Source organism: Parambassis ranga, chromosome 9, assembly GCF_900634625.1.
Source record: "Parambassis ranga chromosome 9, fParRan2.1, whole genome shotgun sequence".
NCBI lineage: Eukaryota > Metazoa > Chordata > Actinopteri > Ambassidae > Parambassis > Parambassis ranga.
Window position 1 is genome coordinate 7289701 of NC_041030.1, and position 25503 is coordinate 7315203.

At 42.4% G+C, this 25503-nt stretch overlaps 3 protein-coding genes across 4 annotated transcripts; 2 read left to right on the forward strand and 1 right to left on the reverse strand.

The window, feature by feature from the left end:
* Nucleotides 1–915: 915 nt before the first annotated feature.
* Nucleotides 916–8919, reverse strand: LOC114441406 (uncharacterized). The gene is made up of 12 exons (XM_028414320.1): nucleotides 8749–8919; nucleotides 7573–7684; nucleotides 6746–6839; nucleotides 6071–6125; nucleotides 3657–3797; nucleotides 3410–3570; nucleotides 3236–3334; nucleotides 2580–2725; nucleotides 2314–2485; nucleotides 2089–2201; nucleotides 1726–1813; nucleotides 916–1529 (listed from the first exon to the last, which is right to left on the reverse strand). The coding sequence occupies exons 1-12, from the start codon at nucleotides 8858–8860 to the stop codon at nucleotides 1476–1478; spliced, it is 1347 nt and encodes a 448-aa protein (XP_028270121.1). The 5' UTR covers nucleotides 8861–8919; the 3' UTR covers nucleotides 916–1475.
* A 2259-nt stretch (nucleotides 8920–11178) lies between these two features.
* Nucleotides 11179–14698, forward strand: LOC114441459 (solute carrier family 2, facilitated glucose transporter member 11-like). 2 transcript variants are annotated; one of them, XM_028414403.1, is made up of 12 exons: nucleotides 11179–11312; nucleotides 11477–11575; nucleotides 11922–12082; nucleotides 12169–12293; nucleotides 12373–12502; nucleotides 12586–12734; nucleotides 12958–13145; nucleotides 13252–13362; nucleotides 13528–13629; nucleotides 13714–13789; nucleotides 13882–14009; nucleotides 14298–14698. In XM_028414403.1, the coding sequence occupies exons 1-12, from the start codon at nucleotides 11244–11246 to the stop codon at nucleotides 14490–14492; spliced, it is 1533 nt and encodes a 510-aa protein (XP_028270204.1). In that variant the 5' UTR covers nucleotides 11179–11243; the 3' UTR covers nucleotides 14493–14698. The 2 variants fall into 2 exon arrangements, with proteins under 2 accessions (XP_028270204.1, XP_028270203.1); XM_028414402.1 differs by having other exon boundaries at nucleotides 13528–13789.
* Nucleotides 14699–22153: 7455 nt separating this feature from the next.
* LOC114441460 (solute carrier family 2, facilitated glucose transporter member 11-like) lies at nucleotides 22154–25247 on the forward strand. Its single transcript, XM_028414404.1, has 12 exons — nucleotides 22154–22299; nucleotides 22448–22546; nucleotides 22903–23063; nucleotides 23150–23274; nucleotides 23354–23483; nucleotides 23567–23715; nucleotides 23939–24126; nucleotides 24233–24343; nucleotides 24464–24565; nucleotides 24650–24725; nucleotides 24802–24929; nucleotides 25026–25247. The coding sequence occupies exons 1-12, from the start codon at nucleotides 22231–22233 to the stop codon at nucleotides 25161–25163; spliced, it is 1476 nt and encodes a 491-aa protein (XP_028270205.1). The 5' UTR covers nucleotides 22154–22230; the 3' UTR covers nucleotides 25164–25247.
* Nucleotides 25248–25503: the final 256 nt, after the last annotated feature.

Consider the following 25503-nt stretch of genomic DNA (forward strand, 5'->3'; position numbering starts at 1 on the left):
TAAAAGTCTTCCAACAACAACTTACAGAATGATTCATTGTCTGTGCGACTCCACTTGTTGTTTATGGGACTTATGGGAACCAGAAAACAGCCAGTCGAGTAAAAGTCAGTAGAAAATATTTAATAATTTCCAAGTGATGGAGCATAGTTTGAATGTTGTGTCAGGACTACTAAAATGCATTTCAACTGAAATAAGTTGAGTTACCAATTTATACAATATTAATTTTTGGATTAAAAATGACAGATTTGATGGATCCACAAATTCCACAAAAAAATCACATAAAACATGAGAAGAATACCAAAGACACAAACAGACTAGAAGTATTCAGATTCATATTGCAAACAGCCCGTAGAGGTTTGTCCACATTTTTTGGATAACAACTTGGTTCCAAGTTTGTGTCATTGAGATCAGGACACTACTTATTACTATATCACTAAAAACAAGGCAATACTGTATTGATACCGACACGGAAACTATTGTAATCAGTCATGTACCAAGGTCAGTCTCAGCTCTGATATTGATCAGTGCATTCCTAAGAAACAGCACCTCAACTGTTAAATCCAATAAATACATTATTTGCTGGATTAAAGGCAACATATGGTGCTACAAGTTAAATCTATCTAGAGATGACTGGCAGGTACAGTGCTTATAACACAAGGAGGAGATACAGGTAGAAGGAGAGCAGTTAGGTAGCTCTCATTAGCTGGTTATGCAGTTCACCACTAAGAATGCAGAAATTCAATAACGTTTATGGTAACTTTCAGCCTTTGTGCAGATGTTTGCCTCCCAAGGTGGGCTGCTGGATCTTCAAGAGCTGCACTGCATGTGCATGCAACAACAGCTGAAAGACTTATCTCCCTCTACATTAGGCCACAAACTTCTCAGTCACCCCCTATATTCAGTGACAGACTTCACTGCAGGCTTGAGTGTAATTTATTTGATTATCACATGACAATAATGATTATCTCTCAAAAATAACAACTTAAACGCCTAACTCTGGGACAGACTCTTTGGAGGCAGCTTGCAGCCCTGTGTGTTTACTAAATGTACGACAATATATGAGTGAAACTGCAATGCCCAGGTGTTATGTTCACAGTACTGGTAGAAGACATCATAAAAATATATATGAAGCTGCAAATTACTCCTTTAGAAACAGAGATGAAGTCCACTTGTAAACATCCTTCTAGAACTTTTTAAAATTGAAAAAACTAATCACATTATGAAATCTGCTTTTTTATTAAACTACAATCACAGCTCACCTTGTACTCAATAGTAAAGGCACTTTATAATATGCTGCTGAGATGATGAACACTGGCAGTGAGCTCTGCTGAAATCAGATGTTATACCTGTAGGACTGCGAACAAAAGTCTGGCCTAAAAAGTCTGGTTGATTCCATTGTGAATGCCACTGTGACAAACCTCATGTAGGAAGACTCCAACACACACAAGTGTAAACTGTCTTCACCTTATCCAGGGTCAGAGGTCGTATTCTGCAGCACACTGCTGAAGGTACCATTCATACAGTTTACCCTGTGGAGAAAAGGTAGCTGTGTGAGAATCATGATGCATGAAGAGAGCAAAACTGAAACCTAGCAGGCTGTGACATGTTGTTTTTAATAGGAAGCAGACAACAATGAAAACGAAAGAAAATAAAAGAGTCTGTGATAATTCTCTGTACTGACACACAAAAAACACAATAGATAAAGGCACAAAATGTAAATCTGACCTTCTTTGTTTTGACGATATCGTGGATATAATCACTGTACTCTGCCATCTTCCTCTTCTCCTTCTTCGTCAGTGTCTTATTCCCCCGGCTGACAACAAACAGCATGACAACACACAGGATGTCATTAATTATATCTTCAATTTGTGTGTGACAAAGAAAGGTCACATGGGCATAAAGATGCAGAGTGATCACATGATTCTGTCATGGAAACTGCATTGAAGACAAGGATATAATGTGTCTATAATTATACTTTTCTTGTTTTTATTCCCACAAAAACATTTAAATTCACACAAATGAGAACACTGGGTGAAACCTTTGAGTGACTCATCAGCTGAGCTCTGTATTAACGCTTGCAACACTTACCCTGCAAAATACTTTGCCAGGAAAAGCAGGAGGTAACAAAAAGCTCCAAAAATGATCACAAACACTACTTGTCCATCTTCTGGTATCCATTCCCATAGATACATTACTATTCCCTGAGACACACATAAGACACACAAAGAGACAGGTTTCAAATCTACAAATATTGAAGTCATTAATTTATCAATTCTGTGCTATATACATGATATATATAAAAATCAAACTCACTGTAAAGACAGAAACGGTCCGTGCTGGACCTTCACCCAGTAGCTCATCCAGCTGCTCACTGGACAAAGTGTTCACAATGAAACTGAGGATGAAGAGGACAGGTAGGAAGATGCCGAGAGCTCCACACAGGAAGGAGTGAAGACGGACACTTTTGTTATAAGTCACATCTGCCCTGTGTGGAGAGAGAAGAAATTTGGTTCTATTAAGATGTCTCCATTTATTTATTTATCTCACCGTGCTGGGCTGTGTAGGCTGAGAGGTCGGACCTGTCCTGCTCTAAACTGCTGCTGATGGTGGAACAAATCAGGTCACAGTCTTTTTCCAGCTGATCCAAAGTCTTCTGAACAGCCTGGTTGATGGTCTTCTCGATGGTCTGACAAACCTCATCGATCTGGTTCACACACCTGCTGGGCTAAACAGAACAAAAAGCCTCATGAATGCGTCACTTTTGATGAAACATGTTGTGCATTTCAAAAAAAGGGCTAAAGTCTGGAATCTTCCATGACAGATCCTGAGGGACGTCTGACTGACAGCCTGGTGCGCTTGGCAGGAAGTGGGACTCTGCTGGCTCAGCAAAAATAAATTGGAGGTCTGAAGGGGATGCACAAATCTACCACACAGAGGAGAGCTTTGTGGTTGTAGATCGCAAGGTGGTGCAGCAATAACTCAGGACTGGGGCTGCCATGGTTAAAGGCAGACCGATCAAAGTCCATGGTTTACGATCCCCGCCCCCTGACTGAGAGCGGATAACTCGTCATATTGCAAAATGAATCATCTAGTTCAAGCCACCCTGGTGGAGAACTGGAGCAAGGAACTTACATTTAAGAGCAGAGATCTGAGGAAACCACTAGCAGCTCTATAAGATGGTGGGTAGACACACTGCAGCATCTTAATGTCAGACTGTTGTTGTACTTTAGTTTACCTTCTGTGGGTTGGGGATGTATATCGTCGGCATCTCAAAACCACATTTGTTAAGACCTGGACGGCGACACAGCTCCTGGACGATCTGCATCATCACTCTCTGAAGAAACACAGCTTCATTAGACTTTCTTGAAAATCAATAAAAAAATAAAAACGCTGCATTACCTGAACCTACCTGCCTGTCCGTTTCCTTCCCCGCTTCATCTGCCTTGGTGAGGTAGAACAACAGCTTGTCTCCACATTTTTCGCTCAGCTTCTCCACAATGTCGAGTGTGCGTTTGCACAGTGCTTGGCCCATCGGGTCAAAGAACACAAATATCAGGTCTGCCTGCTCACCTGCATGAAGAAATAATAACATCTGCTAGAAAAAAAACACATTCAGCAGCTGAGTTACAGCAGAAAGAGATGACTCAAAGACACACCCAGCCAGGTGATGGCGCTGTTCACATCGAAAGGGTAGATCATGTCTCCATCCACCAGACCTGGAGTGTCCACAAATGTGACCAGGCTGAATTTCTTCTGCTTGGAGGTGGAGATCTCAGCTGACAGGTAGTCCATCAAACCTGAAAAATACAGATGCTGTGTGTGCACAAGTGCTTCTTGAATGGTGACAAAGTTGAGTCCCCGCAGTGAGCTGTCACCACTAATGACAATATTATTGTGTGCTACTGGACGCCGCAGTGCGGTCAATACTTTGGAAACCTGAGGGAATAAGTGACAAGATCAGAGACGCAAAAGTCCACTTACAGTTTTATATTTGTTGGAACTCGGAACATATCTGACAATACACTTTCCTGTGCAGCAGCCACACCCCTCACACATGAAACTTAAATAAATGATGAAACATTTGTTTTAGTTCTCCATTATCTCTGTGCGGAGAGGTCTGTTGTCATGGTTACACACAACAGCTCTTCAACTGGCAGCTTTAGTGTGGGGCGTGGGACATAAAGCTAGCCAGTGAAGAACGACTGTGAGGCAACGCGCTGCGATGTTACGATATCCAAACATCACACATAAACCCCGCCCCCGCCCCTTCAAACAGAACAGGATGACTATTGAGACCCTATTGACAGTGACACCCCCCCCCCAATCTAATCCTACACACACACACAGAGGTCTGGGATGACACTGTGGTTGTTTCATACGAAGAGGCAGGTGCTAACAGGCAGCACAAATCACATCCTTGTGCTGCAGCGAGCAGGGCCACACTGCTGCTGTGGCACATTAGCATTCCCACACGGCCACTATATCAATACATCTGCCTTCCATCAGACATCTTGGAGGTGTGCTCGCACTGTGGCAAAAAGATAACCAGTTTATTTATATACAGACAATATAATAGATATTATCAAGAAGCATTTTCTTAGACCTTCTCAGTCTAACGCTTCTCTGTGCCAGAAATACAAATGCATGCATCTGCAGCTCACAATCAAGAAGATAAAAAAAAGTGCTCTGAAAGGTGAAAAGGAAGATGAGAGCAATACTCGTCAATGGGTGCTAAGTTCCTCAACAGACTGTAACTGAGAAGAGGAGATCCTGTGCACGAGGAAAAGGGCAAAGGCTGCAATAATGCTGCATCAACCAAGACTTAAAAAAGGAACTTAAACAGGTCAAACCAGCCTCAGTGCAAATACAGCTGCAACAAATAAGCAAAGCTAAACATTTCTATCATCAATGACTCAAGAGGAAAGGAGCTTAATTCCATGCAGCATGTAGTCTAAACTCTTGACAACAGGTTGACAAAATAAAGGCAAAAAGTATAAAACAATATTAGAAGGTATCTCCAAGCATATTCCTGCAGCTGCTCCCACATAAGGATATATGTTGCTTTTCTGATGAGTCATCCTCAGTTGGTGTGATAGGTAAACAAATGCCTGATATTTCCAGAGGCAGCGATGAAGTTCAAATTAAAAGCTTGTATTCCAGCAGCAGGCGATCGTTGTGGGGTGCGGGCCTGCAGAGTGGAGCTGCTGCTGCTGCTGCTGCTGCTGAAGTCTGGGCTGTGCCGTCTCTAATGGCTGTGACATTTCTCAGCAGCTCCTCCTGACTACACTGCACTGCTGTCGATGGGGTGTGTGACTCATACGCCATACCGTTAGCGCTCCGGTCCGCACCCAGTGAACCCTCACTCTCTACATACTCTCCTGTCAACATGCACACACACCCTCCTCCCCCTCTCTGTTCACCGCACACCCCCCACTCAGGCAACGGGCACACCCAGACTTTCTATAGAGCCAGAAGACAGATCTGAGACCAGCTGCCTGTGAACAATGCGCTCCTCAACTCATTGGAGGAGAGCAGGACTCAGGTCTGATTTATCGCTTGATGCATTGGGTTTATGACTCAGTGTTGAGTCATCAAGGTGAAGGATCAAACCTCATTGACCCCTCATAAGCTGAAACACACATAACCCACAGTTACACCACAGGTAACACGCAACAACACACAGCCAGGAGCAGGTGTTTTTCACAGGCCACAATCAAACTACCAGTCTCTGCCTGGAGCTTGTGATCACATTCAAAGCTGACGCTGTGTTGCTGGGCTGATGCTCCTTCTCCCTTCAGATTTTTACACTTTATCCTCTTATTCAGTCTTTGATGTTTCTCATCATAAACCAGCCACGATCAATAAGGACCACAGTTCTCTAATTGCATTCACTTCACAATAAATGTGATATGAGTTAATGGAGATTTCAGAAACTGCACTGCTGATTTATTAGCAGCTATGCTAATGAGGCCTAGCTCATCTCTCAAACAAATCTATACTCAAACAATTATGGAGCTGACTCTAAGGAGAGATTTCAATTTTAAATTCAAAGCAAGAAAAAGCCTTTTACCTTTGAACTCCAGGAGTGGTCGAAAGTGAGGGTAAAGGTGTAGCGTTGCATTCCCCTGTGAAAGAGTTACAAAGACGTGTGAGAGAGAAGCTAATGAGACAAAACTGCATTCTTTTATGCACCCCTCTCTAGTATGCACTCAGCTGCTGTGCTGCAGCTCGGGACGCTAGCCTTAGCTCTTCCTGTACACACGAGATCATCCTTCCACTCTGCATTCCTGCACTGCAAATGTATTATTCATCTTCATCACCTTCACCACAGCAGGATATGGACAGAGAGGGAGAGGATGAGAGAAAGACAGGTGTCTCATGTGCCTTTTTATATGGTGCACATTTGCCGCTGTGTGAGTGTGTGTCTGTATGACAAACCACCTTCAATGAGCTGCATACAAAATGAGAAATCACCACCGACTGAGGGAGTCGGCACCTCATCTACCTTTATGAGCGTCTGCATCTTCATTTCCCATCAGAGAAGTTAAACATCACTCTGATAAGACCAAATATTTAAACACAAAATACTAGGCAGCAGTTGCTTTTTCTTTTATCAGGCTTTTTATCCAGTCTCATTCAACAAGCCAGTTCCATTTCATTACAATAAAAGCATGTAGTAAAAGCACAATAAGTCTGCACAATGACACCAGTGCTGTAAAACTTCAGCTCTGCATGCCGTTCTCACCGTCAATGATTCTCTTTTGCGACCACTTGTGATGAATGTAAACCCCTGCGTTTCAATGGCCACGCCTGTTTTTTGTATGTGCTCTTCAGCATACCTAGAAAACAGCAGCAGACATCAGATCCATCAAAACATTATTCACAGCTTCAATTTATGGAGCAAGCCAAATAATTGATACTAAATGTCAGAAAATGTCAGAATGAAGAAAAGCAAAACCCTTTCCCAGCTTATACAATCTGCTGTTTACTGAGCAGCATCTCATAATGTGGGAAAGCCAAATATTAAACAAGCAGAGAAATTACTTTGTAAACTCTCATCTCTTATCAGTAAATGTGAAAACAAATCAATGAAGCGTAGGTGTAACAGAATCCCTGCTCTGATCAACAAACAAATGTGATAAGATACTTCTGTCCAAATTTAATTATAACATTTCAACTATTTCTTTCACCAACAATGATGTTAAATACACCTACAGATCCAGAGTCAGATCCCTCTCCCTGATCCAAATTATGTGAGGTCAGAGCACATTCCTGAATTAGCACAGAGTAATACTGTGACACAGTGTTTGCAAATCCTTCACAAAAATAAGCCTGTGCAAAATTAGAAGTAGAGACAAAACCATTATGATATATGAAGTTTTATGATAATTGATGATTAATGATTGTTCTCCAGGCAAACATAAAAAAATAGTCTGCTCAGAGTTCTTTTTTCGCACATAAAGATGATTCTCAGTCGTCACCAAACCCTCTTTCACACATGGCACAGAGCATGTGATGGTCAGACAGCCTGGCACACTGCTGGTAAGTCCCATTAACAATAAGATGCATTACCAGTTAATGAAGGAGCTCTTTCCTGCAGAGTGGTTACCCATTATCATCACAATGATCTTCTTTTTGGGAGGCAGGAGGCGGACGCCAAGGCTGCTGGCGATTTTCACCAGGCCTGAAAACACACATATTCACACATAATAAATCAATACAAATACCATTAGAGGAGTTTCAGTTTCTAGCCTCATTGCTATAATCACATGTGGGCAAGGAAAGGGCCACTACATCATCCAGGGGTTTCATCCAGGGAGTCTGCTCCTCTAAATGATGGAAATCTGTGGATTATTTCTGACAATTTGATAAACAAAAATGTGTTTTAAGCTCTATCAAATTTAAAAGAAATGGAGACTCAGCTCTCAGCGACACTGTTTATTCTGAGAGACTATGAAAGGGTTGTTTTCAGCTGAATTCTTACTTACTTACTTACTGTGACGTTGGCTTAAACCTCTTTTACAGAGATTCCAAAAATTCCTTGATGCAGTTAAAACTCTGTGTTAACTAAAACCACCAACACACTGCAAGACTCAGACATCATGCAGGCTGTCCGACACAGGGTTTATATATTTTCTTCATTTAATCTGATTGACAGTAATTTAGATGTCTCTTAGAGGTCAGAGGTTGTTAACTTTAAGGTTCTACTGAATTATTAAACATTATTTGGAGTAGAGAGCAGACATCTTATGTATTAATGTTTATCACATTCCTTAGATCATTTGCACATTGGAAACTGAACAGGTTTTATGACAGATCAACTCCTGACTTGTTCAGCATTTGTCCTGCAGCAGACACTAAAACCAGCTCTACTTCTCCGGGGTGAACTTGTTTCTGTCATTACTCTTAGATCTGCAAACACAGTGATCAACAGAACTAAACACGCAGGAAACACTACAGAATTTAACCTGCTAGAAATCCAACACAACGCTGGGAGGCCACTTATCTGCCGTGTGTGTGCGCACAGATACGGGCGCTGCCCCGCAGAGGAGCCCCTTCAATGACATGTGTGTGACACTGACAGACAGCTGCTGCAGACGGCCTCCGCCTCCACACACTGAAAACCAGCAGCATTTCACTTCTACGGTCACATTATAAACTTCAGCCTGGCGCCGCTCAGATACATCACAGTCGTACTGTTCGGTCCGCCTCCTAACTTTAGCTGTGACGCTAATGCGGGTTATTTACCGTTTTCGCTGTCGACATACAAACTGTGGCATTCCTTCAGTATCCTCTCACTCGGCGTGGTGATGGCAGATTCCAAGGGGTTCGCCACAGACCGGGGCTTTCTGCCCGACATTACGAACACAGACACCAGCTGCTGCCTTTACGCTGTTTCCTACAACACCGACGGAAGGATTTCAGGGTTGCACAAGCATTGTCCTGTGCGGAAGAAGCGCCCTCTACCGACCAACTAACAACATGACCATACAATAAGAGATTTCCGTTTTATTTTTATTTAGTTGTAAACCTGTTTTAATCGGTGTTTTTTAATTGTTTAACGAATAAAACGTTTAAGAAACAGTGAAGAAAAAGAGATACATTTACGTTTAGTGTCTCTTTTATATTTTTAAATTCGTGGTTTTACTTCATAATTTTGTACAGTTTTACAGACAGAGCCGTGTAAAAATACTGTAAAGTCTACTAATCTTCCTCCAACATCTTTACCTTTCAAGTTTTGTTATTTTGTTTAAATACAATAAAAGTGCTACTTTCTTTTATTATACTGTTGAATTTAACACTGTAAACTGGTTCACAATAGACTACATACATGCATTTTGGGTGGAAGATAAATTCTTACTTTCATTCTCTCAGTCAATTCATGTAGTCTCAACTTAATGAGAACTGTCAAGAGCAAATACCTTAATACCATAAAAATATGTTGTCCTGACAGGTCAGTAAAAACATTTTTGGCTGTAATGGTAAAACAAGATTGGTCATATATAACAAAATCTTTGGTGTTTCTAGCATAGCACCCTAATGCATGTTATCTGCTGAAAGTATATTTATAATCACACATATACTCATATAAAACACATAATAAAGCATATTCTGATAGAGAGCATTAACACTTGCCCCATGTGGCTGACACATTTTAAACCATGGCTGTTTGTTGTTGATAAAACAACATAACATAACATAAACATTTAATCTGGTAAACCATTGTCTTGCTGAACTCACCCTTTCTGGCACCTATGAGATTATAAATGTACTGTTGTAAAATGCAAACAAAAACAAACAAAGGTTTGGTAATATTTCTGTATTTGGGTCCGCAGCCCCTTCATCACCTGAGGACACCATATAAAAATTTGCCTCAAACAGTTAATCAGCCCCCCATGCAGCCGGGAGCTGAGGTCATATGCTGCACCTTACAAAGGACTCTTATTATGTAAGTACTCCCACTGCAGCGGAACACTGATTATAAATGGTTTACCCAATTTTACAGCACTTTCCAAAATGAATCTGAATGAGGGACCTGCGGATTCAAAGAAAGAGGTAAGTCCAACAGCCTCAGTCTGGATTTACATGCTGAACAAATTTCACCTTTGCGCGCAACAATAAAACAACATCCGTGGGAAAAAATGTTCATTTTTCACCGGAACCAACAGAAGCAGCATGACAGGTTGTAACGTGTCTTCTAAACTGAACCATTCATTCACAAAGTGATGTGTTACACAGGTCTTAATGTATTTTACACATGTGTACATTTTGGGTCGTATGACAGGCGTGCTGTAATCACTGAACTTTAACCACAACTGATGTTAACACATACCCATCATCTTATCACTGCGATAAGATTGTGTATATAGTGAGTACTAGAGTAGCAGAGTTCTTCTTGAGATGTTTTAATTATTATATGTTAGATGCTAATGATACAATTTTAATGTTTAAAAAGTCATTTACTATTTAAAAAAAAAAACATTATGTTCCTACAAATGATTCAGTAGAAATTAGTCTCGTACATGAGGAGATGTTTGGTTGTCAGACTAGAATTTTTTATTTTTTTTCATACTTTACTATTTTATCAGCCGTGTGAATATTGACAAATAATAATGATGCTTTTCCGTCATTTTCCCGTTTCCATAATTAGACCATTCGGACAGACAGACCTGTTATTTAAGCTGGCTGCCCTTCTGATGTTTCAAACATAGGGGGAGTCAACACATAGTTTACTTCTTCTGACTGCATATAGGCTTATTTAGAAAAAAAAGTCTTGTTATTGCATAACAGCCTGTTCAGCATCATCTGCTGAGGTGACAAATATTAAATACAAATTAATAACTAAAAATTAACAGTAAAATCACATAGAAACAGATCAAAATACATTCAGTATCATTGAGATATTTCTGATATTAAATATATTTTATTATATAATTTATAAATAAATATTCAGTGATCCCCTCGACTCCTTTATGCCTTGTTAGGAAGCTCTGATGGTCTTTCTTTGATAAATGCCTGCATCCTAGCAGCCGAGTCCGGCTCATAGTGCCGTGAAATCCTGATAAACACGGTATGATGCAGGAGATTCTCCACAGCCCAGCATCGCTTTATGACAACAGATCAATTGTATCATCCTCAGTATAAGATCGTCCTCCCTAAGTTTAGTTTCCTGTTGAGAGCAGACTCTCACATGAACGGAAACTCAAAACACAAAGAACAGGAGCAGAACATCAGCTCACAAAATGCCAAAGGAATATTTGGATCATGAATATCAGCCTCTGCTCGTAAAAAGCATCAAAGACCGGCCAAAGGTAGGCTGTGGGCTGTAAAAACCTCTGGACCACAGCTCCATGTGGCGGCGTGCTGCTGAGAAATGGAGTGTTTTTAAATCCTCTGCTAAAATGTGTTTGTTGTTTGTTTGTTTGTTTGTTTGTTTGTTTGTTCTGAAGGATGTTTGTGTTTTTTCTGTCCGCAGTTTCCAAACAAATCCCTTCTGCTGGCCGCGTGTGCTGCTTGTATCGGGGGAACCTTTCAGTATGGATATAATATATCCGTCATCAACGCTCCCACAGCGGTAAACACCCTGCTGCCTGTCACTGGACTTATTCTGGACTCCCACGCATGATGGAGTCTCTGAAAACCCACAGCACACCACTGGGGCCGTTTGTTTTACTGTGTTACCAGGACAGAGTCCCAATGCCCCGCGCCTGATGTGCGCCTGATCGGTGGCAGACTGCGCATGCTCATACAGCAGAGACCCGACAGAAGCGCAGTATAATTAATGGGTTTAAAATAAAACAAATTATGTCCCATAAAATGCTTCATTAAAACAGTTAAAATTCATGTCTGTGCATGTTATAACTTTATGATCTGCCCTGTTGATTTCTATCTTCTTCTTCTTTTTCTGCTGATACCTCCAGTATGTGCAAAATTTCATCAACCAAACGTGGAAGGAGCGTTACCAAACAGACATATCACACGATGGTCTTACTCTTCTCTGGTCCACTATCGTGTCTGTTTTCACCTTAGGAGGATTTATAGGCGCATCCATTGGTGGGACGCTGTCTGTAAAACTTGGGAGGTAGGCAATGATTAAAAATGTGTAATGTTAAAAATGTTTTGTGTAAAGGTTTCTTGTTGACTTGTGTGTGTTTTTGTTCTCCCCAGGAAAGGGACACTGCTGACCAATAATGTATTTGCTTTAACAGCTGCTCTGCTGATGGGTCTGAGTTACCCTGCAGGATTTTTTGAATTACTCATCATTGGACGTTTTTTTTCTGGAATCCATGCAGGTAAACACATTTAAAGGTTTTTACTTGTGTAGTAAAAGACAGTCAGAAATGTTCATTTAACTGAATTTAATGTTTCCAGGCATTGCTATTTGTGTTCAACCTCTGTATTTGGGGGAAATAGCTCCAACCTCTTTACGTGGTGGCATGGGAATGGGAACCTCCATTTTCATCACTGGTGGGATCCTGACGGGTCAAGTGATGGGCCTCAAGTAAAAAACTAATAAAAACAGCACAGTTCGTGTGGTATTTCAACCTCTACGCACAGATCTGACATGCTGGTGTGATTGTACAGAGAGTTCCTGGGCAAAGAGGAGTACTGGCCCATCCTGCTGTCCACCACATGCATCCCAGCAATTCTGCAGCTCCTGATCCTGCCCTGGTTCCCAGAGAGCCCCCGTTATCTGCTCATCGACAAAGGAGATGATGAGGGATGCAAGAAAGGTGAGATCACCTTGTCTGTTTTGCCAGCAACGATGGATTTAGTGCATGTGACAGTGTAGTCAAAGAAACTTGGCAGATGGTGATTTCTGTCTGCACATGACCACATTCTCACACTGGGACAGCAACGTGAAACACAGCTTTGACTTTTAAATATCAGAAGCTGCAGCCTGATCAGATAAGCAGCGTCTACAGTTGACTTCAAGCATGTGCTTCCTGCCTGCAGCCCTGAAGCAGCTGCATGGCTCATCTGCCTTAGAGGATGAACTGGAGGATATCATGAAGGAGAAGAACAATTTAGTGGGATTCCAGGCCAAGAAACCATGGGAGCTGTTTGCTGACCGCAGTGTGCGCTGGCAGCTTCTCACCATCGTGCTGCTCAACGCCGCACAACAGCTGAACGGCATCAATGCTGTATGTACACGATGCTCCTCATGGTGACCACATCAATGACCACATGAAAACAAAATGTCTTTAAAAAGTGTGTTGTTAATTTGGTGTTCCTCATCTGCATTTACAGATTTACTTCTATGCAGATTACGTGTTCAGACAATCTGGTATTCCCGGTGAAAAAATTCCATATGTCACCGTGGGCACTGGCGCCTGTGAGTGCCTCACTGCTTTAACATGTGTAAGTATGAGTCTCTTACATGGAAATCCTCATAAAACTAGAAACCTGGAAGTGGAGCACAAGAACGTCTGATTTCATGGAACAAACCAGGACACGTCCCGTGAAAGGTCAGACGCCCTTGTGGTGGAGTCTCTTTGGTCTTGTGACACTCTGTGTGTCCCACAGGGTATGCTCATCGACCGCCTGGGAAGAAAAGTGCTCATCACAGGAGGATACACTCTCATGAGTATTTGCTGCATTTTATTCACACTGACGCTCACTTTCCAGGTGATTAATCTCAAGACCAGACTTGGAAAAAAAATCATCATCCTCATTAACATTGTGTGTGTGTGTGTGATTTTCTTCTTCCAGGATACCAGTCCAGTTTTCCCATACTTGAGCATGGCCTGTGTTTTTGCTTTTATCTTGAGTTTTGGCTTAGGACCGGGTGAGTGGCTAAATTAGTAACTCTTCCCTTCACTGATGCAGCCCTTTCCTTCCACAGCAGCCATAACAGCGATTCCTTCTTCTCCTGTGAAGGTGGCGTGACAAACATCTTAACCACTGAGCTGTTCATTCAGACCTCCCGCCCTGCAGCATACATGATTGCAGGGTCAGTGAATTGGTTGAGCTTCTTCTTTGTGGGCCTGGTCTTCCCTTTTATTGTGGTAAGCGTTCAGACTGGTTGAGAATATATCTGTATTGTTTCCAGGAGTTTAAATCGAGGCAACTGGACTCAAGGATTATTTTTTGAAGACGTTTCGCCACTCCCCCAAGTGGCTTCTTCAGTTCTGGGGGGAGTGGCGAAACGTCTTCAAAAAACAATCCTTGAGTCCAGTTGCCTCGATTTAAACTCTTGGAAATGACTATGACCTGGATGAATGAGAGCATCCACAGATATATATCTGTATTGTGTTTTATCACCATCACCAGTCACGTTCACGTTGCTTTCACAGCTTGGACTGCAGCAGTACTGCTTCCTGGTCTTCTTGGGCGTCTGCTCCTCGGTGGCAACATACATTTTCCTTGTTGTTCCTGAAACAAAGGGCAAAACCTTTCTTGAAATCCAGAATGACTTCCAGTCCGCCAACAAGAGAAACGCATGCAATTCTGATGGAGTAGGGATGACGCTGTTATCCACTTCTTTATGAAATGTAATCCAAGACTCAAGGGTGAAGGTTTTTTCATATCTCACAATATTTGTGCACAAACATGAGGATTTATAGCCCACACACAGCACAATATAACAACAATAACTCAGAATCATACAGTAAACTACGGTGCTTTCAGAGATGTGCTGGATAGCCATAGGAGCATCTCTCCAGTCACTCTGCAAACTTGTGTGTTTTTAATGTTTTGCCATGATGAATGTCCAACTTTTATAATGTTCTACTGAGATTTTTCAATAAAGATCAGTTTATGAAAACTGTTTTCTAACCAGCAACTAAGCTCAGACTGAACTTTGCATGCAGTTTAGGCCGCTTGATTTTTATAATCCTTCAGTGCGGCATGTGATCCAGAGAACAAAGGCTGCACTCAAGTGTTTGTCATGCATGTATTTACAGGGGTGGAAAGAGTATTAGCAGGAGTAAATGAGTGTCTTAGTATTTGGCCAAAATTGTACATAAACAGACAATAGATTAGAAATGAACAGTTTCTTTAGTTGCCTGCTTGCTGTAAAATATCTAATGTAACATCAGTTTGAGTCTGTTATCGACATATTTCTCACATGCTCATAACAGATTCACTGCAAGTCTAATCTGCAAGTATTATCTGCAAAACATCAAACATCTACTTGGTGAAAGTAAATGTGTCTTCCAAGCTACTATAGTAAACCCACTGAGTACTGCTAGTGAGTATTTGGCACCGAATCAAACTCCCATAATAGGCTTAACTTCAAAACCACAAACAGCAGCTATGTGGAAAGTTTGGTCAGATTAGGGTTTTTGTTTTGTTTTGTCTTTCCTCGTCACCCAATATTAACATCCTGGAAACGTATTGTGTGTGTCTTTGATGTTTCTCATCATAAACCAGCCACGATCAATAAGAACCACTATCAGGCACAGTTCTCTAATTGCATTCACTTCACAATAAATGTGATATGAGTTAATGGAGATTTCAGAAACTGCAGATTTATTAGCAGCTATGCTAATGAGGCCTAGCTCATCTCTCAAACAAATCTATACAAACAATTATGGAGCTGACTCTAAGGAGAGATTTCAATTTTAAATTCAAAGCAACAAAAAGCCTTTTACCTTTGAACTCCAGGAGTGGTCGAAAGTGAGGGTAAAGGTGTAGCGTTGCATTCCCCTGTGAAAGAGTTACAAAGACGTGTGAGAGAGAAGCTAATGAGACAAAACTGCATTCTTTTATGCACCCCTCTCTAGTATGCACTCAGCTGCTGTGCTGCTGCTCGGGACGCTAGCCTTAGCTCTTCCTGTACACACGAGATCATCCTTCCACTCTGCAGTACTGCACTGCAAATGTATTATTCATCTTTGTCACCTTCACCACAGCAGGATATGGACAGAGAAGGAGAGGATGAGAGAAAGACAGGTGTCTCATGTGCCTTTTTATATGGTGCACATTTGCCGCTGAGTGTGTGAGTGAGTGTGTGTCTGTGTAACAAACCACCTTCAATGAGCTGCATACAAAATGAGAAATCACCACCGACTGAGGGAGTCAGCACCTCATCTACCTTTATGACAGCTGCATCTTCATTTTCCATCAGAGAAGTTAAACATCACTCTGATAAGACCAAATATTTAAACACAAAATACTAGGCAGCAGTTGCTTTTTCTTTTATCAGGCTTTTTATCCAGTCTCATTCAACAAGCCAGTTCCATTTCATTACAATAAAAGCATGTAGTAAAAGCACAATAAGTCTGCACAATGACACCAGTGCTGTAAAACTTCAGCTCTGATCAACAAACAAGTGTGATACTTCTGTCCAAATTTAATTCTAACATTTCAACTATTTCTTTCACCATCATGTTAAATACACCTACAGATCCAGAGTCAGATCCCTCTCCCTGATCCAAATTATGTGAGGTCAGAGCACATTCCTGAATTAGCACAAAGTAATACTGTGACACAGTGTTTGCAAATCCTTCACAAAAATAAAAATAGAAGTAGAGACAAAACCATTATGATATATGAAGTTTTATGATAATTGATGATTAATGATTGTTCTCCAGGCAAACATAAAAAAATAGTCTGCTCAGAGTTCTTTTTTCGCACATAAAGATGATTCTCAGTCGTCACCAAACCCTCTTTCACACATGGCACAGAGCATGTGATGGTCAGGCAGCCTGGCACACTGATGGTAAGTCCCATTAACAATAAGATTATTCTCCAGGCAAACATGTAAAAAAATAGTCTGCTCAGAGTTCTTTTTTCGCACATAAAGTGTTTACAAGCATCATCACTGTTTCTGTCTCTCCTCCGCTCCTGCCTACATTCCAGCAGTATGTCCAGTGTTACACAAGAGACAATAAGACTTTGGATTTATTGTATGCTAATGTCACCAATGCATACACTTCCACTGTGAGGACTGTTAGGAAATGGTCTGATGGTGCCATGGACTGTCTGCGTGATGCGACTGGTCAGTTCTGTATGAACCACATGGTGACGACCTGGATGGAATAACAGACAGATTACATCAAGTTCTGCACAGACAACTCCGTCCCCACCAAGAAGGTGGGGTTAACCTAACAACAAACCATGGGTAACAAGTGACCTGAAGGCCTTCTGAATGAGAGGAAGAGTGCCTTTATGGCTGGGGACCCCGCTGAGCTCAGGAGAGTCCAGAAGGAGCTGAAACACAGCCTGAAGGAGAGCAATGATGCCTAAAAGAGGAAGCTGGAGGAGAGGCTGGAGAGAAACCAGACCAGGGATGTCTGGACTGGGATGAGAGCAATTACCGGCTTCCAGAGGAAAGGAAGATGTACAGCAGAAGGGAATGTGGATCATGTGTACCCCCCCCCCCTGCTGACACCAAACACAGACTCCACCATGCCCCCAACCCCCAAGACAGGATGATCACATCCAGCCAGGTGAGGAGAGAGCTGGAGAGACTCAACCAGGGAAAGGCCACTGGTCCTGACGGCATCAGTTCACGGGTGCTGAAGAACTGTTCCAGCCAGCTGTGTGGAGTACTGCAGCACCTGTTCAACCAGAGCCTTCATCTTAAAACATTTAATCTGGTAAACCTTTGTCTTGCTGAACTCATCCTTTCTGGCACCTATAAGATTATACATGTACTGTTGTAAAATACAACAAAGGTTTGGTAATATTTCTGTATTTGGGTCCGCAGCCCCTTCATCACCTGAGGACACCATATAAAAATTTGCCTCAAACAGTTAATCAGCCCCCCATGCAGCCGGGAGCTGAGGTCATATGCTGCACCTTACAAAGGACTCTTATTATGTAAGTACTCCCACTGCAGCGGAACACTGATTATAAATGGTTTACCCAATTTTACAGCACTTTCCAAAATGAATCTGAATGAGGGACCTGCGGATTCAAAGAAAGAGGTAAGTCCAACATGGAGCCTCAGTCTGGATTTACATGCTGAACAAATTTCACCTTTGAAATTTCGAGCAAAAATAAAACAACATCCGTGGGAAAAAATGTTCATTTTTCACCGGAACCAACAGAAGCAGCATGACAGGTTGTAACGTGTCTTCTAAACTGAACCATTCATTCACAAAGTGATGTGTTACACAGGTCTTAATGTATTTTACCAATGTGTACATTTTGGGTCGTACGACAGGTGTGCTGTAATCACTGAACTTTAGCCACAACTGATGTTAACACATACCCATCATCTTATCACTGCGATAAGATTGTGTATATAGTGAGTACTAGAGTAGCAGAGTTGTTTTAATTATTATATGTTAGATGCTAATGATACAATTTTAACATTTAAAAAAAGTCATTTACTATTTAAAAAATTAAATTATGTTCCTACAAATGATTCAGTAGAAATTAGTCTCGTACATGAGGAGATTTTTGGTTGCCAGATTAGAAAAAAAAATCATAACTTTACTATTTTATCAGCCGTGTGAATATTGACAAATAAATAATAATGATGCTTTTTCGTCATTTTCCCGTTTCCATAATTAGACCATTCGGACAGACAGACCTGTAATTTAAGCTGGCTGCCCTTCTGATGTTTCAAACATAGGGGGAATCGCCACATAGTTTACTCCTTTTGACTGCATATAGGAAAAAAGTCTTGTTATTGCATAACAGCCTGTTCAGCATCATCTGCTCGGGTGACAAAAATTAAATACAAATTAATAACTAATAATTAACAATAAACCCACATAGAAACAGTATCATTGAGCTTTTTTGAGGAGAATTCGGCCTATAGTCGACTTCGTATTCAGGAATTTATTTCATTTATTGTGCTTGATGCATATTTGATAGGAGGAGGGACAACAACTGAAACTGGTTTGTCTAAACAAAGGAAATTAAGTATTAACTTAAACAGAAATTATCAATATCTTAATATAACTCAAATTAGGCATTCAGAAATGCATGTAAATGTGATGCACAATCAAACAAAACTCACGTAGGTACACAGACAAACAGTTGTTGTTGGTGGAGCCTGCTGCAGGTGAATGGAGGAAAAGGGGCTCACACCTGCACTCAATCCTCTCCTTTAAAGCCTTGGTGAGGCCAAAGGTTAAACTCCTCCTCTCCACAGCCAACTCCTCCTCCAGGCCTGCTCTTCAACAGTCGCCCTCAAAGATGATTTCATCTTTGATTGCTGTGTAGAGCATCAGCTGGAGGTTTAGGGGTCCTCCCTTTTGGATTTCAGGTAAAGCTACCAGTTGCTTTAATCTGTAGGTCCTCCCTTTAATCATGACGTTTGCCACTCTGATTCTCCCATCTGGGCTAGGTGGGAGACGCTGAATCTTCCCTATGGGCCAGAGGGCTTGGGGCAGCTGCGCATCCATAATCATAACAACACTTGAGGTAGTGAGGGGTGGCGTGTCCATAAGCCCTTTCTGTCTTGGCTCTTCCCGTGACTTGGCGGCGGCATCTTCTGTGGACAGGCTTATCTGATTGAAGCAACTTGTATTCTACAGGAAAACTCTGCTGCTGTGCATGCTGAAGAAGGAGGATTTCAATCTTAACCTGGTCCAGGTTTTTGAATCTAGGAACCTGCAGACGTTTGACAGCCTTCCTGTGCTAGCTTTGGGATAAAGGCTGGTTGCCGCTCTGTGCGGCAAGGTGAGGCCATCACTGCAGATTTGGAGGCTTGCAAAACCAGGGCCATCTTCTGGCGTAGTAGTGGATTGGCATATCTGGTTGTACCAGCAACTGTGACACATTTAGTCTTTGATTCAAGCTGTACCATAGCTTCAATGTCCTGCTTAGATCTGGTGATATATTTGGTGTTTTGGTAAGGAAGTACATCTATTTTCCACGGCCTTTCCACACTGCAGTGGGGATCTGACTGGTTTGAGTCTCCACGCACAGGGATTTGACCTCCCCTTCTGCCTTAGTGTCAGTAGAGGCAGGGTGTCCCTGATTACCAGACAGCAGGGCTGGACCCTGAAGAGCAGGGCTGGACCCTATGACCTAATGGTTTCAGTGCCCTGACAGACAGTTCGCAGTACAAGGGACTCTGTCGTCCCATGAAGGCCAAGGAAAGAAGCAGCAGAGGACAGTAGCATAGTTCTCTGTGAGCCATCATCTAATATGGTGTAGGTTTCAAACTTTTTGTCTTTGTAGCTCAGGAACACTTTGACTACTTTTAGGAGGACTTTGGAACCACAACTAGAGCGGATGAGATAGGTGACTCCTGTGGGGGCTTCATTTTAGTTAGCTTCATGTAGGATGCCAAGCTGCTTTCCTTTACATTTGGGGCAAGGCTTTTTCAGGTCACACTGGAGTCCTCTGATGTTGCGGGCACATCGCCAGCAGCGATTGTTAGTAAGAATCCATGTCTTGACTTCAGCAGGAGTCAGCTGGTGGAAATCAGGGCAAACACTGAGGTGATGGTCCCTTATGCCACAATATGGACATGCAGCCTTCTTTTTAAAGCCTTTTGACTGTGAGGTTGATCCTTGTGAGTAGGAAGTGATCCAAGCATTATTGTAGCTGTCGAATGGTTAGGGTTTGTCAGTGGCCTCCTCTCCCTCCCAGGCTGATTACTTAATATGCGTCTGTGATAACTGACTTGTGAGGACACCAAGCTAAGTCGACAAGGTTGAATGGTGTCCCAGGGTGGTGGTAAGGAATGGGATAAGCACTAGGAGCTTGTATGGGAAATGGTGAGAGGCCGGTATTAAAGGCTGAAAGTCAGGGGGCTCAGTCATAGAAGGTTTGGCTTGGTGAGACATCTTGGTGGAGACATGGGCCATGGGTCCATGAGGAAGTCCCTCCCTTATGGCTAAAGGAGCTGCTGCTCCTCCACATCGAGAGGAGTCAGCTGAGGTGGCTCAGGCATCTGTTTCGGATGTCTCCTGGACGCCTCCCTGGGGAGGTTTTCCGGGCATGTCCCACTGGGAGAAGACCCCGGGGAAGACCCAGGACGTGGTGGACAGACTATGTCTCTCGGCTGGCCTGGGAACGCCTTGGGATTACCCTGGAACAAGTGTCTGGTGAGAAGGAAGTCTTCGTGTCCCTGCTTAGACTGCTGCCCCCACGACCCAGCCCTGGATAAGTGGTAGAAAATGGATGGATAAAGAAATAAAAAAAATGGACTGAACACATGAAAAATAGAGATGACAAATGTTCTCCTGTTGACTGCTCTGCCACAAGAAAGAACCAGAAATGCTCTTTTACTTGAGGAATGTCTTCTTGTGACACTATCCTGACAGAGAGCTGGTCCTTATGACTCAGATCAGGGGTGCAGTCTAAAATGATGGAGAAATATTTGGATTTTTTGATCTCTGTCACAACATCTATTATTTTAGAACTGATGGACTCTCTCAGTTCATTTTGGATTGTTTTGCCAAGATAATGTATATGACTTTCAACTCCACTTTCCACTACTGGAGCAACAGAAGGTCCGCTTGAAGCTGCTGCATCAGTGCTGGGTGGTGCTGCTGAGGTGGAGGTGACAGGAGAAGGAACCTCAGCAGTGCCTCTGAAGACAGGAAAGGAGTAGGTATGTGACAGCAGTCTAATAATAAACACATGATTTATTTCCATAACAACTAGGCCCGTCCATAACATCTGCTGATGGTAAAACTAACAGATAGCGCTGGCTATTTATTGATTAGCAAACCATATTATACTATTAGTGACGTTATCAATCATCGTTCTGCAACAGCAAAATAACATCACTGACGTCATCTTTAACGTAACATTACATCTGTCTTTCCTCCTCATCTTTTCCTCCCCTGGCCGTCAAACAGTTCAGGACGTTTGTTGAGCTTGTTGACCAATCAAAACACGACCACCCTGTAGCAGGCAAAGTCCATTATTCAGAGGAGGAGGGGGCGTCTTCAGAAAGTAGGCTATGTTACAATTATTACTACTACTACTATTACTACTTAGTAGGCTTTTCTATACAGTTAAATTAATGTGGGCTTATTCTCTTCTGAAGACATTATACAAACTAGTTTTAAGAACAGTGGCAGTTACACTTTTCTTCTTACTCCATTTCTGGCGCAACCTGGATGTACGGCGCCCTTAGCATTTGCCTATAGGCCTGCTGCCTGTGCCACGGGCCGGCCCCCCTGCTGATAAACACGGAACAATGCAGGGGATTCTCCACAGCCCACCATCGCTTTATGACAACAGATCACTTGTAATATTCTCAGTATAAGATCGTCCTCCCTAAGTTTAGTGTCTTGTTGAGAGCAGACTCTCACATGAACGGAAACTCAAAACACAAAGAACAGGAGCAGAACATCAGCTCACAAAATGCCAAAGGAATATTTGGATCATGAATATCAGCCTCTGCTCGTAAAAAGCATCAAAGACCGGCCAAAGGTAGGCTGTGGGCTGTAAAAACCTCTGGACCACAGCTCCATGTGGCGGCGTGCTGCTGAGAAATAGAGTGATTTTAAATCTTCTGCTAAAATGTGTTTGTTGTTTGTTTGTTTGTTCTGAAGGATGTTTGTGTTTTTTCTGTCCGCAGTTTCCAAACAAATCCCTTCTGCTGGCCGCGTGTGCTGCTTGTATCGGGGGAACTTTTCAATGTGGATATAATGTATCTGTCATCAACGCTCCCACAGCGGTAAACACCCTGCTGCCTGTCACTGGACTTATTCTGGACTCCCACGCATGATGGAGTCTCTGAAAACCCACAGCACACCGCTGGGCCGTTTGTTTTACTGTGTTACCAGGACAGAGTCCCAATGCCCCGCGCCTGATGTGCGCCTGATCGGTGGCAGACTGCGCATGCTCATACAGCAGAGACCCGACAGAAGCGCAGTATAATTAATGGGTTTAAAAAGTAAAAAAAATAAAACAAATTATGTCCCATAAAATGCTGCATTAAAACAGTTAAAATTCATGTCTGTGCATGTTATAACTTTATGATCTGCCCTGTTGATTTCTATCTTCTTCTTCTTTTTCTGCTGATACCTCCAGTATGTGCAAAATTTCATCAACCAAACGTGGAAGGAGCGTTACCAAACAGACATATCACACGATGGTCTTACTCTTCTCTGGTCCACTATCGTGTCTGTTTTCACCTTAGGAGGATTTATAGGTGCATCCATTGGTGGGACGCTGTCTGTAAAACTTGGGAGGTAGGCAATGATTAAAAATGTGTAATGTTAAAAATGTTTTGTGTAAAGGTTTCTTGTTGACTTGTGTGTGTTTTTGTTCTCCCCAGGAAAGGGACACTGCTGACCAATAATGTATTTGCTTTAACAGCTGCTCTGCTGATGGGTCTGAGTTACCCTGCAGGATTTTTTGAATTACTCATCATTGGACGTTTTTTTTCTGGAATCCATGCAGGTAAACACATTTAAAGGTTTTTACTTGTGTAGTAAAAGACAGTCAGAAATGTTCATTTAACTGAATTTAATGTTTCCAGGCATTGCTATTTGTGTTCAACCTCTGTATTTGGGGGAAATAGCTCCAACCTCTTTACGTGGTGGCATGGGAATGGGAACCTCCATTTTCATCACTGGTGGGATCCTGACGGGTCAAGTGATGGGCCTCAAGTAAAAAACTAATAAAAACAGCACAGTTCGTGTGGTATTTCAACCTCTACGCACAGATCTGACATGCTGGTGTGATTGTACAGAGAGTTCCTGGGCAAAGAGGAGTACTGGCCCATCCTGCTGTCCACCACATGCATCCCAGCAATTCTGCAGCTCCTGATCCTGCCCTGGTTCCCAGAGAGCCCCCGTTATCTGCTCATCGACAAAGGAGATGATGAGGGATGCAAGAAAGGTGAGATCACATTGTCTGTTTTGCCAGCAATGATGGATTTAGTGAATGTGACAGTGTAGTCAAAGAAACTTGGCAGATGGTGATTTCTGTCTGCACATGACCACATTCTCACACTGGGACAGCAACGTGAAACACAGCTTTGACTTTTAAATATCAGAAGCTGCAGCCTGATCAGATAAGCAGCGTCTACAGTTGACTTCAAGCATGTGCTTCCTGCCTGCAGCCCTGAAGCAGCTGCATGGCTCATCTGCCTTAGAGGATGAACTGGAGGATATCATGAAGGAGAAGAACAATTTAGTGGGATTCCAGGCCAAGAAACCATGGGAGCTGTTTGCTGACCGCAGTGTGCGCTGGCAGCTTCTCACCATCGTGCTGCTCAACGCCGCACAACAGCTGAACGGCATCAATGCTGTATGTACACGATGCTCCTCATGGTGACCACATCAATGACCACATGAAAACAAAATGTCTTTAAAAAGTGTGTTGTTAATTTGGTGTTCCTCATCTGCATTTACAGATTTACTTCTATGCAGATTACGTGTTCAGACAATCTGGTATTCCCGGTGAAAAAATTCCATATGTCACCGTAGGCACTGGTGCCTGTGAGTGCCTCACTGCTTTAACATGTGTAAGTATGAGTCTCTTACATGGAAATGCTCATAACACTAGAAACCTGGAACTGGAACCAAGGTCAGACGCCCTTGTGGTGGAGTCTTTTTGGTCTTGTGACACTCTGTGCGTCCCACAGGGTATGCTCATCGACCGCCTGGGAAGAAAAGTGCTCATCACAGGAGGATACACTCTCATGAGTATCTGCTGCATTTTATTCACACTGACGCTCACTTTCCAGGTGATTAACCTCAAGACCAGACTTGGAAAAAAAATCATCATCCTCATTAACATTGTGTGTGTGTGTGTGATTTTCTTCTTCCAGGATACCAGTCCAGTTTTCCCATACTTGAGCATGGCCTGTGTTTTTGCTTTTATCTTGAGTTTTGGCTTAGGACCGGGTGAGTGGCTAAATTAGTAACTCTTTCCTTCACTGATGCAGCTCTTATAACAGTGATTCCTTCTTCTTCTGTGAAGGTGGCGTGACAAACATCTTAACCACTGAGCTGTTCATTCAGACCTCCCGCCCTTCAGCATACATGATTGCAGGGTCAGTGAATTGGTTGAGCTTCTTCTTTGTGGGCCTGGTCTTCCCTTTTATTGTGGTAAGTGTTCAGACTGGTTGAGAATATATCTTTAGTTGTTTAGTTGGTGATGTAGTTTCATCCCCAGTCACGGTCACTTGCACGTTGCTTTTACAGATCGGACTGCAGCAGTACTGTTTCCTGGTCTTCTTGGGCGTCTGCTCCTCGGTGGCAACATACATTTTCCTTGTTGTTCCTGAAACAAAGGGCAAAACCTTTCTTGAAATCCAGAATGACTTCCAGTCCGCTCTGTAAAGTGTAATAAGTTGACATTACTTAAAAAAAGTTTGGAAACCGATTGCCTCAAACTTTCCAAGTGAATATATATATATATAGTTAAGTCAAAATAATTCGTTTGGTGTACTATAAAATATCAGATTACATAAAAAGTATGAGTTATGTGAAGTCAGCACTACTCAAGTATTAGGAAACTGGTGCCTCAGTCCCTGAATGGAAGATTTGCACCATGAGTGAAGGTGGTTGGGGGAGCAATGAAATGTCTACAGATCACAAAATAAAAACTATGTTTAAGTCCAAGTGCCTTGACTTATTAACTTGGCCATAACATTTCTCAGATTTAGAACTGGCTTGCATC